General features: G+C 35.9%; 2 protein-coding genes across 3 annotated transcripts; one reads left to right on the top strand and one right to left on the bottom strand.

The window, feature by feature from the left end:
* Positions 1–4575: 4575 nt before the first annotated feature.
* Positions 4576–5475, bottom strand: LOC111796161 (uncharacterized). Of its 2 annotated transcripts, none has more exons than XM_087124298.1 (2): positions 4830–5475; positions 4576–4688 (listed from the first exon to the last, which is right to left on the bottom strand). In XM_087124298.1, exons 1-2 carry the CDS (start codon positions 5322–5324, stop codon positions 4581–4583), a joined length of 603 nt encoding a protein of 200 aa, XP_086980424.1. In that variant the 5' UTR covers positions 5325–5475; the 3' UTR covers positions 4576–4580. The 2 variants fall into 2 exon arrangements, with proteins under 2 accessions (XP_086980424.1, XP_023534650.2); XM_023678882.2 differs by having other exon boundaries at positions 4576–4668; positions 4830–5470.
* Positions 5476–14155: 8680 nt separating this feature from the next.
* On the top strand, positions 14156–18866 carry LOC111796183 (putative calcium-binding protein CML20). The gene is made up of 7 exons (XM_023678926.2): positions 14156–14313; positions 14668–14785; positions 14869–14905; positions 14984–15011; positions 16221–16373; positions 16642–16744; positions 18636–18866. Exons 1-7 carry the CDS (start codon positions 14311–14313, stop codon positions 18698–18700), a joined length of 507 nt encoding a protein of 168 aa, XP_023534694.1. The 5' UTR covers positions 14156–14310; the 3' UTR covers positions 18701–18866.
* Positions 18867–18888: the final 22 nt, after the last annotated feature.

Raw genomic sequence — 18888 nt, 5'->3', positions numbered from 1 at the left:
TGGGGCTCGCAAGCCCAATCACGACATTTCCTCATCATAGTCACATCCTTTATTGAAGTAAAGTTGAAGCTTTTTGACACCGTCTCTTCAGTTGTTGGCACTACACTTCAATTAACTCTTTGAATTGGCCACCTTCATGTGGCAATCGCTGCACTGATGTTTCTCTCGTTCTTCCTGCAACTTCATTCTTTTGTTGCATTCATCTAGTTGATTCTCCCTTCTCGAATTAATACTGGTCTTGGTCCTCTTCTAAAGTCATCAACTTTAGACAAGAGGGGATGACTTAAGGAATTCACTTGTGCTCGCTTCTTGGAGAAGAGATGAGCAACCCATTCTTGCTAGCTCTCCCCACTCAATTGTGACTACCTCTTGCAACAATGTCATTCTCCCATAAGGACTTGCATTGTGCACAATCTAACACTGGGTCGATGCATGTCTCAACTGACTCCCAGCTTCTTTGCTAACAACCATTGTCATTATTCCTCTCATGTAAATGATTCTCCGGAAGGCACCTACCTAGGGCACCTTCTGTTTCAATTGTTTTCCCAATTCGAAACCCCAAGTCCTTGGCAAATGAGTTTGATCATGCTTCACTGGTAGAACTCTGCCTACTGAGGTGCCGACGCATGAAACTAATAACTTGGGGGAGTCTTGGCTTCAACCCATGACTCATTTCTGATCCTGACAACATAACTACCATATCCACATTGACACTCTTGACGTACTTGTGATGCCTTTCATTTGACCCATGGATTCATTTCTCTAATAATCTTGTCCGACTAGACACACAAAGTGTGGCTTTGATACCAACTTTCACAGTCGTACTTTTTAAACCTTGTGATGTTGTGATCTTGATACGCTCACGAAAACCTTGAGGAAAACCCAAGCCTCATGCTCATCTTTTCGTCCTACTTTGTGGTTTCGTCGAACCTTAAGCGAGATTTTTCTTCACCAACCGAACATCACTTCTGCAGAATCCAAGCATGTTCGACTACACACTCGCCTGTACGTGCATGTTCAATCGTCTGCGATATAATCGACTTGCCTTTATACTAGGTCAAGTGTTATGGAATGAATCCAAGGAAAATTTTTGGAACATATTTTCTTGATAATCAAGATCAAGAGTAAAAAAAAACTCGTGATAAACGCCAACAATGCTGGATTGTTTGCAAAGCTAGAGGTCTTTCTAGTATTCTTGCAAACTCTCACAAAGAAAGCTAACTTAATAATTCCGACCAAGAGCGGATTAGAAGGATGAATAACTCTCAGATCGAACTTGGAATCTATGATGGTAACTTTTAGATCCCAAGATGACTCACTCTAGAATTATTTTGATCATGACTAATTCAATGAATCGATTTTAACATAAAACTTAAAAGCAATGTTGGAAAGAAAAAGAGCACCAAAGGGTTTCAAACTCAAAGTTTTGGTTTTTGTATTCCACCATGATTTTAAACTTGAATATTACAAGTAAATACACCAAAAAGATAATTCAAACCTAATGTAATTCAACTATCTAACTACAAACTACCCGTTATTAAATACAAATGGAAGAAAATAAGACATAACATAAATAATCTAAATGTAATTCAACTATCTCCCCTACCCAAGGTTATATATGCCGTTGTTATCTCTCTCTTGCTGGCTTATATAACGTCTCTTTCAAAAATTTCTCTTTCTAAAATCTCTCTCTCTCCTCATTTTCTAAAACTTTCTTTTAAAACCAAGGCTAGAGGCTCGATCATACGTCGCTTGGCCGTAGGCGACGCAAGAACAAATTGGCTTAGCTCACTTGTCGTTGGAAAGTGAGTGCCGCACAATCGCTAGTCCGCTGCCTTCAAAAGTGCGATTGTGTCAAGAGACAAAAAGTCTTTAAATCACTTTCCAATGTCGAGTGATATTTTATTTTCAATCAATTCTTTTCTTGATTTGATACTTGAATCTTCTTTGCATTACTTCTTGTAATTACTCCTTTGGATACATGCAATTGATGAGTGGTTGGATTCATACCAACTCGTTTCTAAATTTGTGGTTCGAATCACTTCACAAGAGATTTGATCAATACCACTCGAATGACTTAGCATGCAAGTTCTAACCACAAGAATTTGAGAAGTAAAAGTTTAGCTCTCAATAAAGCTAAAATAGAAACTCTACTATTTTTCAATTCAAAAATGTAATGTCTACGTTCAAGAAAAGAAGGTTTTATATAACCTTTCAAAACCTTAACCCATGTGAGTATACACACATAATCTCCATATTAAAATGATTAGGTAATGACAAATACTCGTAACCTCCACATTAAAATGGTTTGTTAACGATGGAATATGGTAACGTATGTAGTTACAATATAACATTCACTCTCATGTTAAAAACTAGCTTAAATGACAAACAAATATTGAAATTATAATTAAAATAATACATAAAAATCTTTGACTAGTTTTATAAATTCAACTATGTGTTGATTAAATGCAAATTAAAGTGCATTTAATGCATCTCTATCTTGAAACTTAACTTTTCACAACACGTAGGGAAGGTCTCCAATGTCTTCTAGAATTTTCTTTCACAAGCTCACCATAACTTGAGTGTAAGTGACTAAAGCTTGTTGAAACTTCTTGGCTCTTGTCCATGTAATTGGACCTTGAGGTATGAAAATTCCTTGGTTGTGGTTCATATCACCAAGTCATTCAGCTCGACCTTACCTCTACTTGGGGACAAGGTCTCTCAATGCAACATTGCATCCCATCATGTCATTTTGGTTCTCAATTAACATGATTCATATTTCTTGACATCATTCCAAGTCAAGGGGTGTCGTCGGTCATCGCTGCTCACTTGGTCATGTCATCGAGGACAAACTCATATGTCGTTCATAACATTGGGACATCTAGAACATCAATCCACCCGAGTTCTATCGAAACATTGGTTGTCTTGTGCCCATGTCATGCCATTTATGAACTCTGTACTGGATAGCGGGTGCATAACCAAACCTCCGACACATGGGTTAGGGTGCAATACCAACACACCTGTGCCGCTCGATACTGTTCTTGAAAAACTCATTAAAAAAAAAGTCGCCCAAGACACTCGTCTCATAACACTTGCCCTCACTGTGATACACCCTCACTGTGATACACACATGTGCCATAGGGTAGTTAGCATAGGCCACAAGGCCTGTGGTTGTTGAGAGCTGACACCATGTCTCTCCCTAAGAAACATTTTGAAGCATTTTCAATACTCCTCGGTAGAAGTCATTTTGGTGAACGGTCATGCAGTGTCGTGGACCGTCCATCCAGTGTCTGATTGAAACCAAATTTGGCGAGCATTCATATTTTATATGGACGAACTTGACTCTAGAACCGCATACCCAAATCTCATTTGGAACCTCGACTTTCGAGGTTAAAGCCTGAGGCCCTACCCGACCCTTCAACGAACCTATCTTTGACACTCATATCTACTCGTGGACTATATCTTGCTTATATCTCGTTTCCTCTTCAATGCACACGTTATATGGTGTGGTTTTGTGATGTATCGTCCTCCTCGATCGCATCACGACATTCTTCTATACTAGCCCTCATATGGCCAGATGGGCACCTCTTAAAGATCGCCACTTTGCTTGTCTTAATGTGAGGGTCACAACATACTCTTTTTACAGTATGATTGTGATACTATGCAATTATATAGAAGTGTCTCTTGAGTCATCTATCTCTGTGGTAGTTTGAGTCTGTTTTGTGTGGTACCATGTTTGTATCCCGTTTCCTTTGGTCCCCAATGTGTATTTAACTCGAACTGATATATTCATAAATAAATGTATGTATATAATTTTATGTTCAGAAATTTAAATCTGTACTTGTTTTAAAAGAAAAATTTATTGTGTTTTTATTTACTTGTCTATCACCTCACATTCCCATTTGTGATTCAAACAGCCTTTAAATTAATTTTCTTTTAAATGTAATACTTAATTTTTTAGTATCTCAATCATTCTACAATCACATTTTAAAACAAACACCAATAATCTTTAAAAGAATAGTGTGGAATCAAATATTAAGTTAATATATATATAAATATAAAGAAATAAATGCGAAGATGATAGAAATGAAGTGGCAATGTCCTTGTGTTTTATATGTTGGTGTGGTCAGAGCCATTTTCAGAGTTCAGAGCAGCAAACCCATTACAGCCTTGTAATTGGAAACCAATGGTTAGGTGTATGCTTTAAATTTGGTGTTCCTCTTTTTATTTTATTCATATCACAAACTCTCTCCTTTCATTCTCCTTTCCTCTCTCAGGAATTACCACTCTCCACGATTGTATGATATTGTCTAATTTTAGCATAATCTTTCGTGACTTTATTTTGGACTCTCCAAAAGCCTCGTGTTCATGGAGATGTATTCCTTATCTATAAACCCATAATCAGTTCCCTAAATTAACAAATGTGTACTAGTGAACTAGAGAGAAGGGAGGAAAAAAAAAAAAGAAAGAACAAGCCAAAGGACCAAACTTTGTGAGAGAACAACATTAATCAACTCGAGAACTTAAAGGTTAGCTACAAATCTTAAAAAACATTTCATAGAACACAAAAATCTAAATTGTTAAATAAAAAAAAAAAGCCCGCTTGAACAAGAAGCTCTCCACATTCCTTCTCTCATCTTTTCAATTTGATCCTTCTTCATTTTGTACCTGAAACAACCAATAATGAACTACATCAAATATTCAAGCTTATATTAGAGAAGACATAGGTTTTGAACAGTTACTTGAATAATTTGTGCAGTCAAATAGTATCAAACAGTTGAGAGTTACTTGAATAATGTACATTGAATAATATTGGTTGTTTTGTTTACCTCGGACGAGTTAGCTCTTGTGCCAAATGAAGGAGACCAACCAAATGGTCGTTTCCCATCCTCACCATTGCGGCTCCCACTCGACCCATCGTTTCTGCCACCTTTCTTGGAGGCATTATGGGACTTTTTCAACCCAAGAAACCCCTTCCAGCGCCCTCTCGAAGGGCGCTGGTTCGACACGTCATCGTCTTCTTCCTCTTCCTCCACAAGAAGCTCTTCTCTAAGAGTAGTAGCCGTCTTGTGGGAGTCCTTGAAGGGGAGAAGCCGACCCTCAAAGAACAGCTCGTCCGCAGACATCATGGAGTAGTTCGAGACGGAGAATTCAAAGTCGGAGGACGACGAGACGGGGGCCGGGGCGGCCGCAGACCGCTCTTGGTGTTTGAGGGATTGCTGGATGTCGACAAAGTCACTCGAGAAGGAGATTCGAGGGCTTGCCGGGGCTCGCCGTTGGAGAGACTTGTGGTGGTCGGAGTTATACATGTCTAAGCATGCCATGAGAGATTTGAAGCCAACATGGCTAAGAAGAAAGGAAGAAAAATATAGAGAATATCAATGTGATCAAACAATGTTACTTACAATACCTACCCCTTTATATGTGTTCAAATTGGTCCCTCGACCTGTTGACATGACCCGTTGTTCTATTGAGATATTGCATTTTATCAAGAATACGTTAAGATAAGAATTTAAATCTTTCACGTAAGAGAAAATTACTGACATTTTTATACGTTAAAGTTCGATATTAATATTTAGAAATAAAATGTAACAAAAATTTAATGTGGTATTGATGTTGACTGACATGTTAGTGTGGATTTTTGGGTCAATCCTGTGGTTTGTAAGATGTACCATTAGGTCAATGACTTTAAGCCATCTCTTAACCAATTAAAAGCTAAATAATTATTAATTCGGTGGAAATTCATATAAATATCATATTAATTAAAAAGAAAATAAAGGGAGTAAATTGTATATATATATATATATATATATATGTATACATACATGCATGGGATTCCATGATGTGATGTTTTGTCATGACATTGGGATTCAATTATGACCAATCTTTGACTCTGCAATTCAAAAGTCTATTGTTTTTCTCTTTGATAAGTGGAATGATGGTGAAGTTTTTATTTATTTATTTATTTATTTATTTACTTATTTTATTTATTTATTTATTTATTTATTTTCAAGCTACTCATTTGTTTCACCTACCCAACTTCAATATGCTACCTATTCATTTTAATTGTGTTTGAGAAAAATAATTATTTATTTTTTCATTTGTGTACTAGAACCTTCCATTTTCAATTTTATTGAATTAAATTCTAAATTTAGAAATTTGTGTATTTTTAATATTATTCATGTTATACTTAAAAGATACCAGCTTTTTCATCATATTGTATTATTTTATACACACATTGTACTTCAAAATAAAAAACTTCACATTGAAGTACTAGGTTAGGAAGCACGGGTTTACTTATAAACCTATGATCATTCGCTAAATTAGTTAAGGTGGGACTCACTCCCAACAATTCTCCTCGTCTAGAACAAAATACACTATAAGTTTCCCCTGAGGTTTATGGAGCTCTCGAGCAACCTTCCCTTAATTAAAGCTCAACTCCTTTCTTTGGAGCCCTCGAACAAAGTACGCCCTTTGTTCGACACTTTAACCACTTTTGACTATACCTTCAAGGCTCACAATTCTTTATTCGATATTTGAGGATTCTATTGTCAAGACTAAGTTTAGGGCATCATTCTAATAACATGTTAGGAAGCAAGGATCTCCACAATAGTATGATATTGTCCACTTTGAGCATAAGCTCTCATCGTTTTGCTTTGGGCTTACCCAAAATGCCTTATAGCAATGGAGATGTATTCCTTGACTTATAAACGTATAATCATTCCCTAAATTAGCCAATATAGGACTCATTCCCAACCATCTTCAGAAAGTTGCAACTTTCCTGACTTCATTTATAAGTCATGTAACAAAGTTGAAAAATCATGAAAAATGACTTTCATTGCTTCACTTATGTAAAATATTAGCGGCTACTCGGTGGGGGAAGGAATCCAAATCCACATGCAGTGAGCTCGTATTCGTGGTGCTTACAGCGGCTGTTTGCATGGCATAAGGGGGAAAGAGTGATTTAGAGGTGGATTGAGTTCCTTAAGCGGGAATTTGGGTAAATACCCATATGAATCGTGAGCTTGATATGAAATTCGTGGAGATTTATGCGTTGTTGTGCCAAATTGAACCATGATTTATGTTTAGAAGAGGGAGATAGAGTCAAGTTTGGGAGCAAAAACAAAAAGGTAAGCGTTAAAAAGAAACTCATAAATTTCGGTTTCAATTTCTTGACGTATAATGTATCACAAATGCTCAAACTTGGTTCTATCTTGGTACTACAGGAGATATGATTAGTTGTCACTTCTTCCTACCCGGATTATATACTATCAAAGTCATTGTTGTTGTCCGCTCACCTTTAACTTATAACATTTCTTTCTTTCAAGCTCTTTTCAACGTATTTTCTCGCTCACGTTTTCTAACACATTTCTCTCAAATGTGACTCGAAACTCGAGCATACGTCGAAGTTCGAATCTCTCATGGCTAACTTGTTTGCTGGGTTAGAACAAGTGTCATACAATCGTTGTCTCACAGCTGCAAGAGTGCGATTGTGATCAGTGGTATCAGAGTCGAGTTGGCTCCTTGAAAAGTTGTACACAAACATGTCCGTTGCAAAAAAACTAGTCAAGTCCCAAGCTGATCGATTGGCTGAAACCGAAGAGCAGTTACTCTACATGAGTGAAGTTCTCGAATGGGGCTTTTGAAATCTCGCATGAATGAAATTGCCGCTAAAGCTAGCAGGATCAATGAGATGGCAAGTTGCCTTGAGGCAATGCCTGCCCGCGAGTTAATGATTAAGGTCGAAGCCCTAGAAGACAAGGCCACAAGTGTTGGTGGCTTCAAGCGTAGGGATAGTTCGATAGGCTTCGTTACCCAAATGGAAGAATAGGTTGAGGGCTTAGACAATGCCCAACAAGGGATCTTTTAGATGGTGTCAGAATTGTCTGAAGATTTGAGAGCGACCCTTGGAGTGGTCACGGCTGAAGTGGCAGATCTACGCGTAAGATTAAACCTCACCATGGAGAACCAAACCCCAACAAGGAGAGTAGTACAATTTAACAAGATAAATGTCGAGAAGCCCAAGTCATTATGTGGGGTTCGAGATGTCTAGGCTCTAGATAACTTTATCTTTGATTTCCAACACTAATTTCAAGCCACAAATACAGTGGCAGAAGAAGTGAAGTCAAGTTGGAAACAATATATTTTGTTGATGATGTTAGATAAATCCCTATTTTTTTAGCTCAAGAGTCCTTCCTATTATTTTGTGATTTATTTTTAGGTTAGGAGTGATTCCTATTATTTTGCATTTTAAAGTGAGTGGAGTGTCCTCCAGGGATTGGCTTTAATTGACTCGTCACTTCTTCCCATTTGAAGATATAATTGTTATTTAAATATCCAATGAGAAATAAAATCATCCCGTATCCAGCACATAATCTGAAATATTGTCTCTCTATTGTGTTTTTTTTTTTTTTGTTATTTTCTTCTTCCAACATTTTCCTTCGGCTTTTTTTCCTCTGTATCGATTTCCTCCGATTTGATCAGTCAAGAAACAATAAGTGGTATCAGAGCCAGGTTTAGCTACCGGTGATATATCATTCTCGAGAAGTCAGGTCTATCAAAAGTGAAGTTGAATAGCTCAATTGGTTAGAATGTTGACCTAACAACGCACAGGTCGCAAGTTATGCTTGTGTGAATCGACTAAATCAAACTCGAAACATTTAAATAAACCTTCTACATCATCAAAGCAAGGGAACTTACAACTTTATGTCTTTGAAAAAGTCTAGATCAACTAAAAATTATTCCTCATTTAAAATGTTCCACTAAACCACATTCTTGAACATTCGTTTTCCAAGGGAAACATTTGTGTTCATCCAAGACTCAAACTCTGAGAACTTCATATAATGCTCACTATATAGAAACACCAAGTTGTCTTAAGGATTCATCGTGTTACTTCTTTTAAACCTTGACTAAACTACTTTGTACAAGATGTACACTTCTACAAAATAGTCTAAGAACCTCTTCAAATATCTAGTTCATGAAAATTATACAAGTTGCGAACATGAGTAAAAAGATCTCACAATCACTCATAACGACTATATTAAAACTTGGAGGAAATATTTAAAACATTGTCCTGCTTATATAATGGAGAGAACCATTGTTTCAGGAAGCATACTTTTTCTTTATTGCTACCTTGATCTGTTCATGATATTCTAAAAATCACGACATGGGGAATCATTTTCTCTTAAGGATCAAATTAATGCGTTCAATAGAAAATGCTAAGGTGTTCGAAGTCCTAGTTTAGTAGCTCGCATATCTATGACTCGGTCTACCTCAACTCTACTCGATCATTCTATCCATCATCTTAAGAATTTGATGTAGGTTCATGGGTCAAGCTTTGTATTGAAATTAACATATCGTGTTGATACTAATACTAGAAAACTTCAAATACTTAATTCAACCATAATTCTCAACTTTCCAACTTCCTTCAAGATGACTTGCTTTCTTCTTTTAACGTCATTTTCTTTCCCCCTGACACATGATTTTTGTACCATGGACCTTGGTCCACAGTTCTGAGATCTTAAGTTCTTGGTTCTTGGTTACTATCCTTTAGATACTCCTTCACTAAACAACTCAATCCTAACCTATGCTCGAGACTTCATGCGTCCTCACAATATAGTTCGATACCTGCATCTAAGACTTCATGTGTTCCCAGTGATACAATCTACATACTTATGTTAGGGCTTCATGTGTTACCTGTGACGTAGTCTGAATACCAACGCTCAGAGCTTCATGCATTCCTTGCGATGTAATTTGTGTCATTGGGCCACGTTGCACTGCACATCATGAGGTCTTTAGGGTACAATTCACTAGTATACATGGATACATCTTATTGTCTACCAAGCCAACTTAGTCATTTCTTATTGTCTATATCCATAGTAGCCTATAGTATCTTATTGTCTACCAAGCCAACTTGGTCATTTCTGATTTGCAACAATTCACTAGTATACATGGGTACATCTTTTTTCGTCTCTATGAGAATAACACTACATCATTTAATAACACTACATGCCTAACATGTACAAACAAACAAAAAATCTAGAAAAATATTTCATAAACGGTGTCATGGAATGTTTATAAAAAATTATTTTAAAACAATAATGTTATGAAAAGATAAATAATATGATTTCAAATAAAAACAAAAACAATATTCTGGTTTACCCCTAGGACGGCTAAAACAGACATGAATGCAACTGAGCTAATTCTGGTTCCATGGCCTTCATGGTGACCACATCATCTATATAGAGATATATTACCTTTACCTAACAAAATAATAGTAGCATGTAGACCCACTATGTGGACTCATTAAAGTACTCTCTAGGCTTGACTATGGGTAAATGCATGCCCACACTGTCGAAAATTCGAAAAAAAAAGAAAAAAATAGAGTAGATGAATAATAACGTGGTTGTAAGCATTCATACATTGCATAACTAGAAAAGTAATCCATAATCGTATGAGCATACAATATACATGAGATCGGTTATATGAGATGATGCAATTAATAGTTTCATAAACAACGTGACTTAAATTTTATTACACGACGAACGTACACATTCATGGTATTTCAATCATACCGATATAACATTGAAGGAAGAAAAGGGAGAGTTGGAATGTTTTAGGGGAAAAAAAAGAAAGAAGTTGGTGACAAGGTGGGGCCTGGCGATTGAAGGGCGGGGGGAAGAGGACAGTGAATAAATGATGGAATTAATGGATGTGTTCCTGAGATGAATCAACTACCCTCTTCTCCACTCCCACTCCTTACACCTTTCCATTAACTCCAACTCACCACCACCCTCCCTCCGATAAGAATTTAAAAATATGATATTGTTTACTCTATCTTTTATATTTTTAAAAAAATTTATACGATGTGAGGAGTGTTAGACGAACACGACTCTCCATAATACTATGATATTGTCCACTTTGAGCATAAGTTTTCATAGTTTTGCTTTGTGCTTCCCCAAAAGGCTTCATACAGTTAAGTATTTCTCACTTATAAACTCATGATCATTCCCTAAATTAGTCGATGTGGGACTTTCATCTTCAACCAAGAGTAGAGTAATAATGAAAAGAAAGGGGGTGGAGGCAGAATTGCAGGTGGAGGTGGTGGCGGTGGGGAATTGGCGATGGCATGCATTAGGGTCAGCTTGACCAATCTTTGAGCTGCCTAACTTAATTACCTGCTGCACAAACACACACATACTACACGGGGGACCACCTCCCCCTCCCCCCTTTTCCTTAACCATTTTAATATATTTGGTTTGGAACATATCATTTCAACTTCAGAGTACATACCAAAACACAGACAGGAAAATGCCAAAATGTATTTGTTCTTTTTTTCTTTATAAAAAAAAAAAATAATAATAATAATAATAAAAAAGAAAGAAAGATGTATAACAGTCCAAACACACCACACCGCAAAAAGTTTTTAAAACTGGCTTCTAAGAAGATGTCTTCGCACTCTTGTAAAGAATATTTCGAAGTTAAATGGAACGAGAGATGCTTCCCTCTTTGCCACTGTTAGTTCTACCACTTGCTGTCTTTTCATTTACATCTCTGCAACTTTCCTATCCTCCTCTCTCTCTTTTTTTTTTTAATTTAACAAAATATATTTTTATTTGCATATTATATAATTATTTAATTAATTCATTAAGAAAAGAAAAGAAAGGAAAGAGGGGGGACACGTGGAGAAGGCTGTCATAGTCACGTGGTGGTAAAAGGAGGGGTGCGAATGGGGAGAAGACACGTGGATGGAGGAAAGACCAGTCAAAGGAAAGCAACAATGAATGAGAGAGAGTAGAGTAGAGTAGAGTAGAGGGAAGCTATGAGGTGTGTGCAAAAAGAAAAATGGTTGTATTCAAATCATAACAGTTGTTCCTCAATATTTGTTTGCTTTTTTTGTCCCCTGGTTATTGCCTATTCCTTTTTCTTTTTCTTTTTTAATATTTTCAAAACTCTACATTCTATTTAATGCTCTTTATTATGTCCTTTACCCATTTCAAATCTCCCACTCTTTTAATGCTATTTATATGATCAAGACTACTCTGAATTACTCTAATATGCAAATCTAAATATAAGAAATGCAAATGAATGAGATCTCATATGCGACTTTTATTTTAATATCCAAAATCTTCTTAGTAAAGCAACAACATAAATGACTATTTATAATCTTGAAAATAAACGTTATAGTAACCTAGAGCTAATTAATATCATAATGATTACCGTTTGAGTGTAACTTATAATCTTAAAAGAGAATTCTCTATAACTTGAAAAAAAAAAAATACAATATTAAATCTAAACAACATATATGGATCCTGTCATCTACCATGAAATGTTTGTGGCATGATTAAGAGACCTTATTTCATATTAGAAAGTGTAGTAGATTTTGGTGGTAAGGATCATGGTGTTACAAATGTTCCAACTGAACGTATTACACGATTTGATACCAAGAAGATTCAAAATTGGATAGACTTGGTTCAACCTCTATTTCATGCGTTACAAGCTGATTCAATTGTGGAAAGATCATTTTGGAACTTCATTGAATATTTGCACGGTTTGAAGTGGAGTATGAGGTTGCTATAAATAATATTTGATTGATAATTGATTTCTCCAACTTTATTTATTATTTTAATTTCATAATTTCTTGACGTGGACAAAGGGTGAGAAGTTTCTTGTCAAAATAATGATAATAACTCCTCTTTTAGTGGACATTTAAAGGGTAGCGAGGAATAACTTACTAATCATGTCACCAACTTTTTTTAGTGGGCATACTGTTGAAACTTTTTTTTTTTTAGAGATCATAAATACCCACAAATAATAGGTAGTAGTGCATATTTTTTATGAAAGAAATTAAGCTCTCAAGTTAGACCCTTTCTTTAGAATTTTCAACATCATTTTTGTCATTTCTAAGTTTTAAGCAAATTTTTTTTTTGTAGACTAAGTCAGAGTCTTTCAATAAAGTCTTGATCAAGTTCGATTGTAGAGTAATTCAATTTAGAACAAGACCTCAAATCTTACTTCTGTATCTTTGATCTAAATATCTAGTTTATCTTTTAATTGATTCGAATTTTGTATAAAGAGATGTTAATTTATTTGAATCAATGGTTCTTGTTTTTTAAAGAGATGTTAATTTCTTTGAATCGTTATTGTTTTAACAAAAGTTTGGATTGTTAGACTGAGTATTAGAATTATCTTAGGAATGAAATCTCAATGACATTTTTTTTTTCTCTTGTAATTTAAAACTGATTAGTGGATTGAGTTAAAACCTTTAATGTTACGAAATGTAATGTGTATATTCATTAAGAGCTTTGTTTATAAATGCAACAACATCATGATCATGAACTTGGGCGTGAAGAACTTTTTGATCATACGGATCTCTTTAAACACAAGTCACAACTCGCACACACCAAAGAGCACACCTACAAGTCCAAGCCCACCGGCCATTTACACAAGCCCATGAGCGCCTGACGTCTGCCCATCTGCGTATGCAACAGCCCAGCCCCGTTCTCATGGGCATGTGTTTGTGGGTGAGAGGATGGGCCTGACAGCCTGCGGGTCTAGTGTGCACGGTTGTTATTGAAAAACAAGATCCCACTCAAACAGAAAAACCTCCCTCCGCTCATTCTCAATTTCAATATCAATCGAAGGGTACGAAGTCTCGTCAAGCATTAATCTAATAGATATTAGTGATGCTAGGCCAACTACAATCATTTTTCAACAAACAGATATATTGTTCACTCATCTAGAATGGAAGGTCGAATTCAAGTGAACAAGTTTATATTTATAATAGATTTCATCGGTTTGAATTATGAAGCGGGCTATGATGTACCATTGTCTTGGGGAGACCATCTTTGAAAACCGGGAGAACATAGTTAGATGTCTACAAGAGAACAATAATGTTAAAAATGAATAATCAATAAATAGAATTCAATACCATTGACCATACGAAGAAATTCAATATCAATGATTGAAGATAACCTATGAATATGCATCATTTTACAAGCTTGAAATCTTTGTCCATGTTCAATCAATGTACCCTTGCTTGAAGTTCAAAACCCCATAAGCTAACGAAAAAGATGGAAGATCAATGGACGGAAGAGGTGGAAGATGGGTTGGTGTTGTACGAGGGAGGGAAATAAGATTATTTGTTTCTTAGGTCAATGATATTTGTGACATTTCTCAAAAGCGACCGACCCCAATGTGAACACTACCCGATTAAGTTGGATGTTTCGATGGGCGTAATACAATACCATTCAAAGCGTTCGACGTTACACTTTCTCTCCATCTCTTTCTTGGGCTGCACCATCATATACCATGGTGCGTTGCTCGAAATCCAGTCCCGATCTTCTTTCTGTATTGTTTTTTTTTCTTTTGAAGATTTTTTCAATTTGTTGTTCGATCTTGTCCTATTCTTGCATATGATGCGATCTTAGCGACCTTGAGGCCATGTTTGTTTATTATAATCTTCGTTCTGTGTTGCATTCTCTGCTAGATTAGGTCAATTGCATGAGTTTTTGATATTCGGAACTTAGGTACAAATCTTTGATTTTGATAGGAAATGAAAATTTGAGGAACTGCTTCTTTTGCCAACTTCTTCAATTTACGCCGTAAATTGGGTTTTGATTGTTATGTCTCGTTTCCTTTGGTTTAAATTTGCAATCGCCATTGTAGGCAAGCTTATACAGAGGTGTTTCTAGGAAGGAAAAGCCTAAAGGACGTCATGGGTTAAATCCCCAAAAGAAGCAGGAGATTAAGGAAGCTTTTGAGTTATTTGATACTGATGGCTCTGGTGAGCAAATTGTTGCTTGTTACTGTTTTTTTGTTTGTGTATATGGATGAGCACTCAGTTGTATGTCTATTACTTTTTGGTAGGGACTATTGATGCCAAAGAGCTTAATGTGGCAATGAGGTAAGAATATATTACAATGGATCATGATACGACAGCTAAAAGATGATGAAATTTTAGGTGATTTATCTTTTGTGGCAGGGCTCTTGGATTTGAGATGACTGAAGAGGTAACACCATGTCTTTAGGCCTATTAAAGCTACAAAGTCTTTTGGCACTTGTGCATTTTCCATTTCGTTGCATGTCTACCATTAGATAAGTTTTTTTTTTTCAGAAATCATCAGTTTATTCATCTGTAGAACCCACCTTGATTCTTAACATTTTGGACTGATCTTTTATATCGTTACGAAAAAGATTAATTTAGAATAGCTAATTCCTTTTTCCCTGTTATTGAGAATGCAAGCAGTAAGGGCGTAATGGTGGTGCTATGTCCTTCAGGGTGAATTGCCTGTTTATTTTTTAGAACAAGAACCTTGACTTTCTTAGTTTCTGCTATTAAGGCTTCGAAAGGCTTGTTTTTATGTTTTGGAGAAGGCTTTTTTGGTAGGATATCAAATTTTCATAATGAAAAGGAAAGAATGAAGGACAAACAAAAAACAAGTCCAAAAGATATAGGAGTCTGATATATACTAACTACAAAAAAGGACTCCAATCCGAAAAAACAAGACCATGACCAAAATTATAAGAAGGCCTAGGGATCCATGCCTACAAGGAAGCATTAAACCTAACAACCTGACATATTTTTTTAAGTACGGAAAGAAAATCACCATAAAAAGATTTAGTTCTTCCTTTGGAAAATAGCGCATAAAGCCATATTAGCACAAGAGAAAATCTTAAAAAAAGGATGCCCTACATCACTCTATTTCCAAATTGGTGTCCATTATGCCAGAAAGAAAATGAATCATAGAACCACTTAATTATGCAATGCACATACGTTACAAATTTCTAAACTACGATTCTCAATATATTTGAATGACATCTCACATTAACTTGGGAGGTAAGGGATCTATTGGACATGGCCTTAACGTACCATCCCTTCAAGAATGTAAAAGCCCTACTATGGAAGAACCTCATCATGCTTTCGTTTGGAATCTTTCCTTTTGCTTTAGCCAGCCCTCTCCCTCACCATAATGGACTTAATAATTGGGACGAGCTTTAGTTACCTTTCATGCTCCTTCATAATTCTGTATGTCTTTTATTTTAGGCTTCCTTCATATAATACCCTTAGTTGGAAAGTACAATTATAAAAATTAACAATTAAATGCAGGAACTTGTTTGAATATCAATAATCTATTTACTTTGATCTGACTTAAAGATTCGATCATGTGACGACTATATTGCTGATTAACATTAGATTGATTTCTTGTTGCCCATTCCAGCAAATCAGACAAATGATTGCAGATGTAGACAAGGATGGAAGTGGTGCCATTGATTATGATGAATTTGAATACATGATGACAGCAAAAATTGGAGAGAGAGACACTAAGGAGGAACTTATGAAAGCATTTCACATTATTGACCATGATAACAATGTGAGGTCTTGATCTTTTAGATGATAGGGATCCAGATGGCTATGCTTTCTAAAAGAAGTGAAATATAAATTTACTTATTATTTATTTTTAATGTAGGCGCTGTTACTGAGAAAAAGTATAGGCAGTTTCACATTTAAAATTTGCTAAGAGAATTTTGAAGAATCTAATTTGCTACCACATTTTATGCTTCCTATCTTTCGTTATTCAAACATTTTGTAACTATAACCGAATTGCCCTTACATTTTCATATTATTTTCCCTGAATTTAGGGGAAGATATCTGGAGATGACATCAAGCGTATAGCAAAGGAGTTGGGTGAGGCCTTCACCGACAAAGATATTCAAGATATGATTGAAGAGGCAGACCGAGATCGTAAGTCACCTTTATTTTTAAACACATTTTCTTTTGAGGTTTACTTTCGAGATTTTATCCTTTTCATGTGCCCAAAACAATTTTGTTTTTTGGTGTTATGTATCAACTTTTGATATTCTTTTGTCTTCAATTACCAATAGCTAAAAATACCATTTTAGTCCTTAAATTTTGGGTTTCATTCAATTTTTGTCTTTGTAATTTCAAATGTTCAATTTTAGTCTATGTACTCTCAATAATGCTTAAAATTAGTTCCTTTGGTTAGTTTATTGTTAATTTTTCTAAAAACAATTTAGTCTTGATTGACCTTCCTTATATAATTTTTTAAATATGTTCACATTGTGTCTTTTTTTATTCACATATCTCTAGGCTTCTCGTAGCGTATCTACTTATGATGGTTACTATGTTCTCATTTTTGAGGTTTTTAGATATGGACTTGGTTATGTATGCTCATCTAATAGGTTGAAGTAGAGACAGAGGTGGCAATGCCACTACACTAACACTCGGTCAATTCTAGATTGTTGTTTTCGCCTAAAAGCACTTACTAGCCGATATAAACCCGTACGATTTCCATCCTAACTAACTTTCACTCGACTTCCACTTTTACTCTTTCTATTTTAAACATTGACGATAGGTGGTTTACTTTTATTCATTCTAGGTTAAACATTCATTATAGGAGTTTGAACATTACCATCAGGGCCAAACGAGACCGTGTCCCCAAGGTCAAACCGAGGGAATTGATGCTGAATTCTACTCATAGGTTCCCAAGAAGCATCTTCATCTGTGTAGGACTAAAATTGAACTGGAATTTTCCATGTACTTGTGTCTCCAGTAGGACGAATGCCTAAAAATTTTCCTGGTTCAAGGATCCAATTACAATCTTCACATGCCATTTCTGAAAGTATCCTCCATGACCTCATCAAGGTTGTTTAACGAGGCCGACAACCTTTCAAGCTCCTCCCAATACTCATCCACCGTGCCCATTTGCTTCTCTGTCAAGAACCATTCGCACAACCATCCCTTTTGGATGATAAAAAATGCTTGAACAACCGTGAACTAAAATTTTACCACTGTCAATGGTCAATGTTTTTGTACTCACTAGTACCAATCCAAGGCTATGCCCTCAAAACCTATCACAAAAGCGGCAAGTTTCTCAGGTTCGATCAACTTATGAATTTCAAAATACCTTTGGGCTCGACTTAGCCATCAGTCGGGATCATTTTTGGAGAGAATCAATCTCCACCTTAAATTTATGTTGATCTGGGTTCTCCTTTGGGATTTTTGAAACTTCTCCTGTTCCATGAATACCCTCATAAGTCGTTCTTTCACTGTCACCTGATCAAAGCCTTCTTCTGCAGTGAATATTCTACCATTAGACTCGATAACAACTCTCTGCCCTTCAACTTGGGCTGACATTAGAGCAGTCATGGTTTGTTGATTTCCTACTGAAAACTCTCTCAATATATAGCGACACGTGTTCTATCGAATCTCCAATCTTGTAATCTCTTAATGCTCCTTTTTGAACTCATTCAACCTTCTCTTCCAGTTGTTTTTGCATCAATGTCTTACCCTTTCGTAGAGTGAGTAAGCTATGATACCAATTTGATAGCTTAGAGGAATATTATTTATGTGAAAGTAGAGATAGATGTGACAATGTCTCTCCCAAAAGCACAACACTATTCCCAAGATAACAGACTCTACCTACTAGATTAGCTATACAAACCAGCACAATTCCCATCCTCACTAACTTTCACGTGATTTCTTCTTTACCCTTTCTATCATACACATTAATCATAGATGTTTCCTCTTATTCCTTGTATTGTAAAAATTCATTATAGGAGGTCTATTGTCATCATGGAAGGAAAGCAGTTAAGTTGGATTTGTTAATATGCAGGTGATGGTGAAGTGAATGCTGATGAGTTCGTTAGAATGATGAGGAGAACAACATATGGATTCTAGAGGTCAAATTCTTAGCAGAATGCGTATCATCCCTGCGAGGCATGACTATGGTAAGTACAGTTGTGAGAATAAGAGACATGCCGACTATATTATTGTTAGTATGTTTCTATATGTAAGATTTTAAACTTCGGAGTTATTGAATATATTTTGTTATTTTTAGTTTGAATTTTGTGTAATGCTAATGAATG

This window comes from Cucurbita pepo, chromosome 5 (genome assembly GCF_057944985.1).
Source record: "Cucurbita pepo subsp. pepo isolate OVF chromosome 5, ASM5794498v1, whole genome shotgun sequence".
Taxonomy (NCBI): Eukaryota; Viridiplantae; Streptophyta; class Magnoliopsida; order Cucurbitales; family Cucurbitaceae; genus Cucurbita; species Cucurbita pepo.
Note: the sequence above shows the minus strand (reverse complement) of the source record. Positions and strands in the feature narration are given on the sequence as shown.

Bases quoted from the DNA above. Each gene is read 5' to 3' on its own strand.
- LOC111796161 (XM_087124298.1), bottom strand. From the start codon at position 5,324: ATGGCATGCTTAGACATGTATAACTCCGACCACCACAAGTCTCTCCAA. The intron at 4,689-4,829 runs GTAAACAAAACA...TATTTGATGTAG, and splicing joins CAAGAGCTAACTCGTCCGAG to TTCATTATTGGTTGTTTCAG.
- LOC111796183 (XM_023678926.2), top strand. The intron at 14,786-14,868 runs GTGAGCAAATTG...ACTTTTTGGTAG, and splicing joins ATTTGATACTGATGGCTCTG to GGACTATTGATGCCAAAGAG. The intron at 16,745-18,635 runs GTAAGTCACCTT...GTTAATATGCAG, and splicing joins TGAAGAGGCAGACCGAGATC to GTGATGGTGAAGTGAATGCT.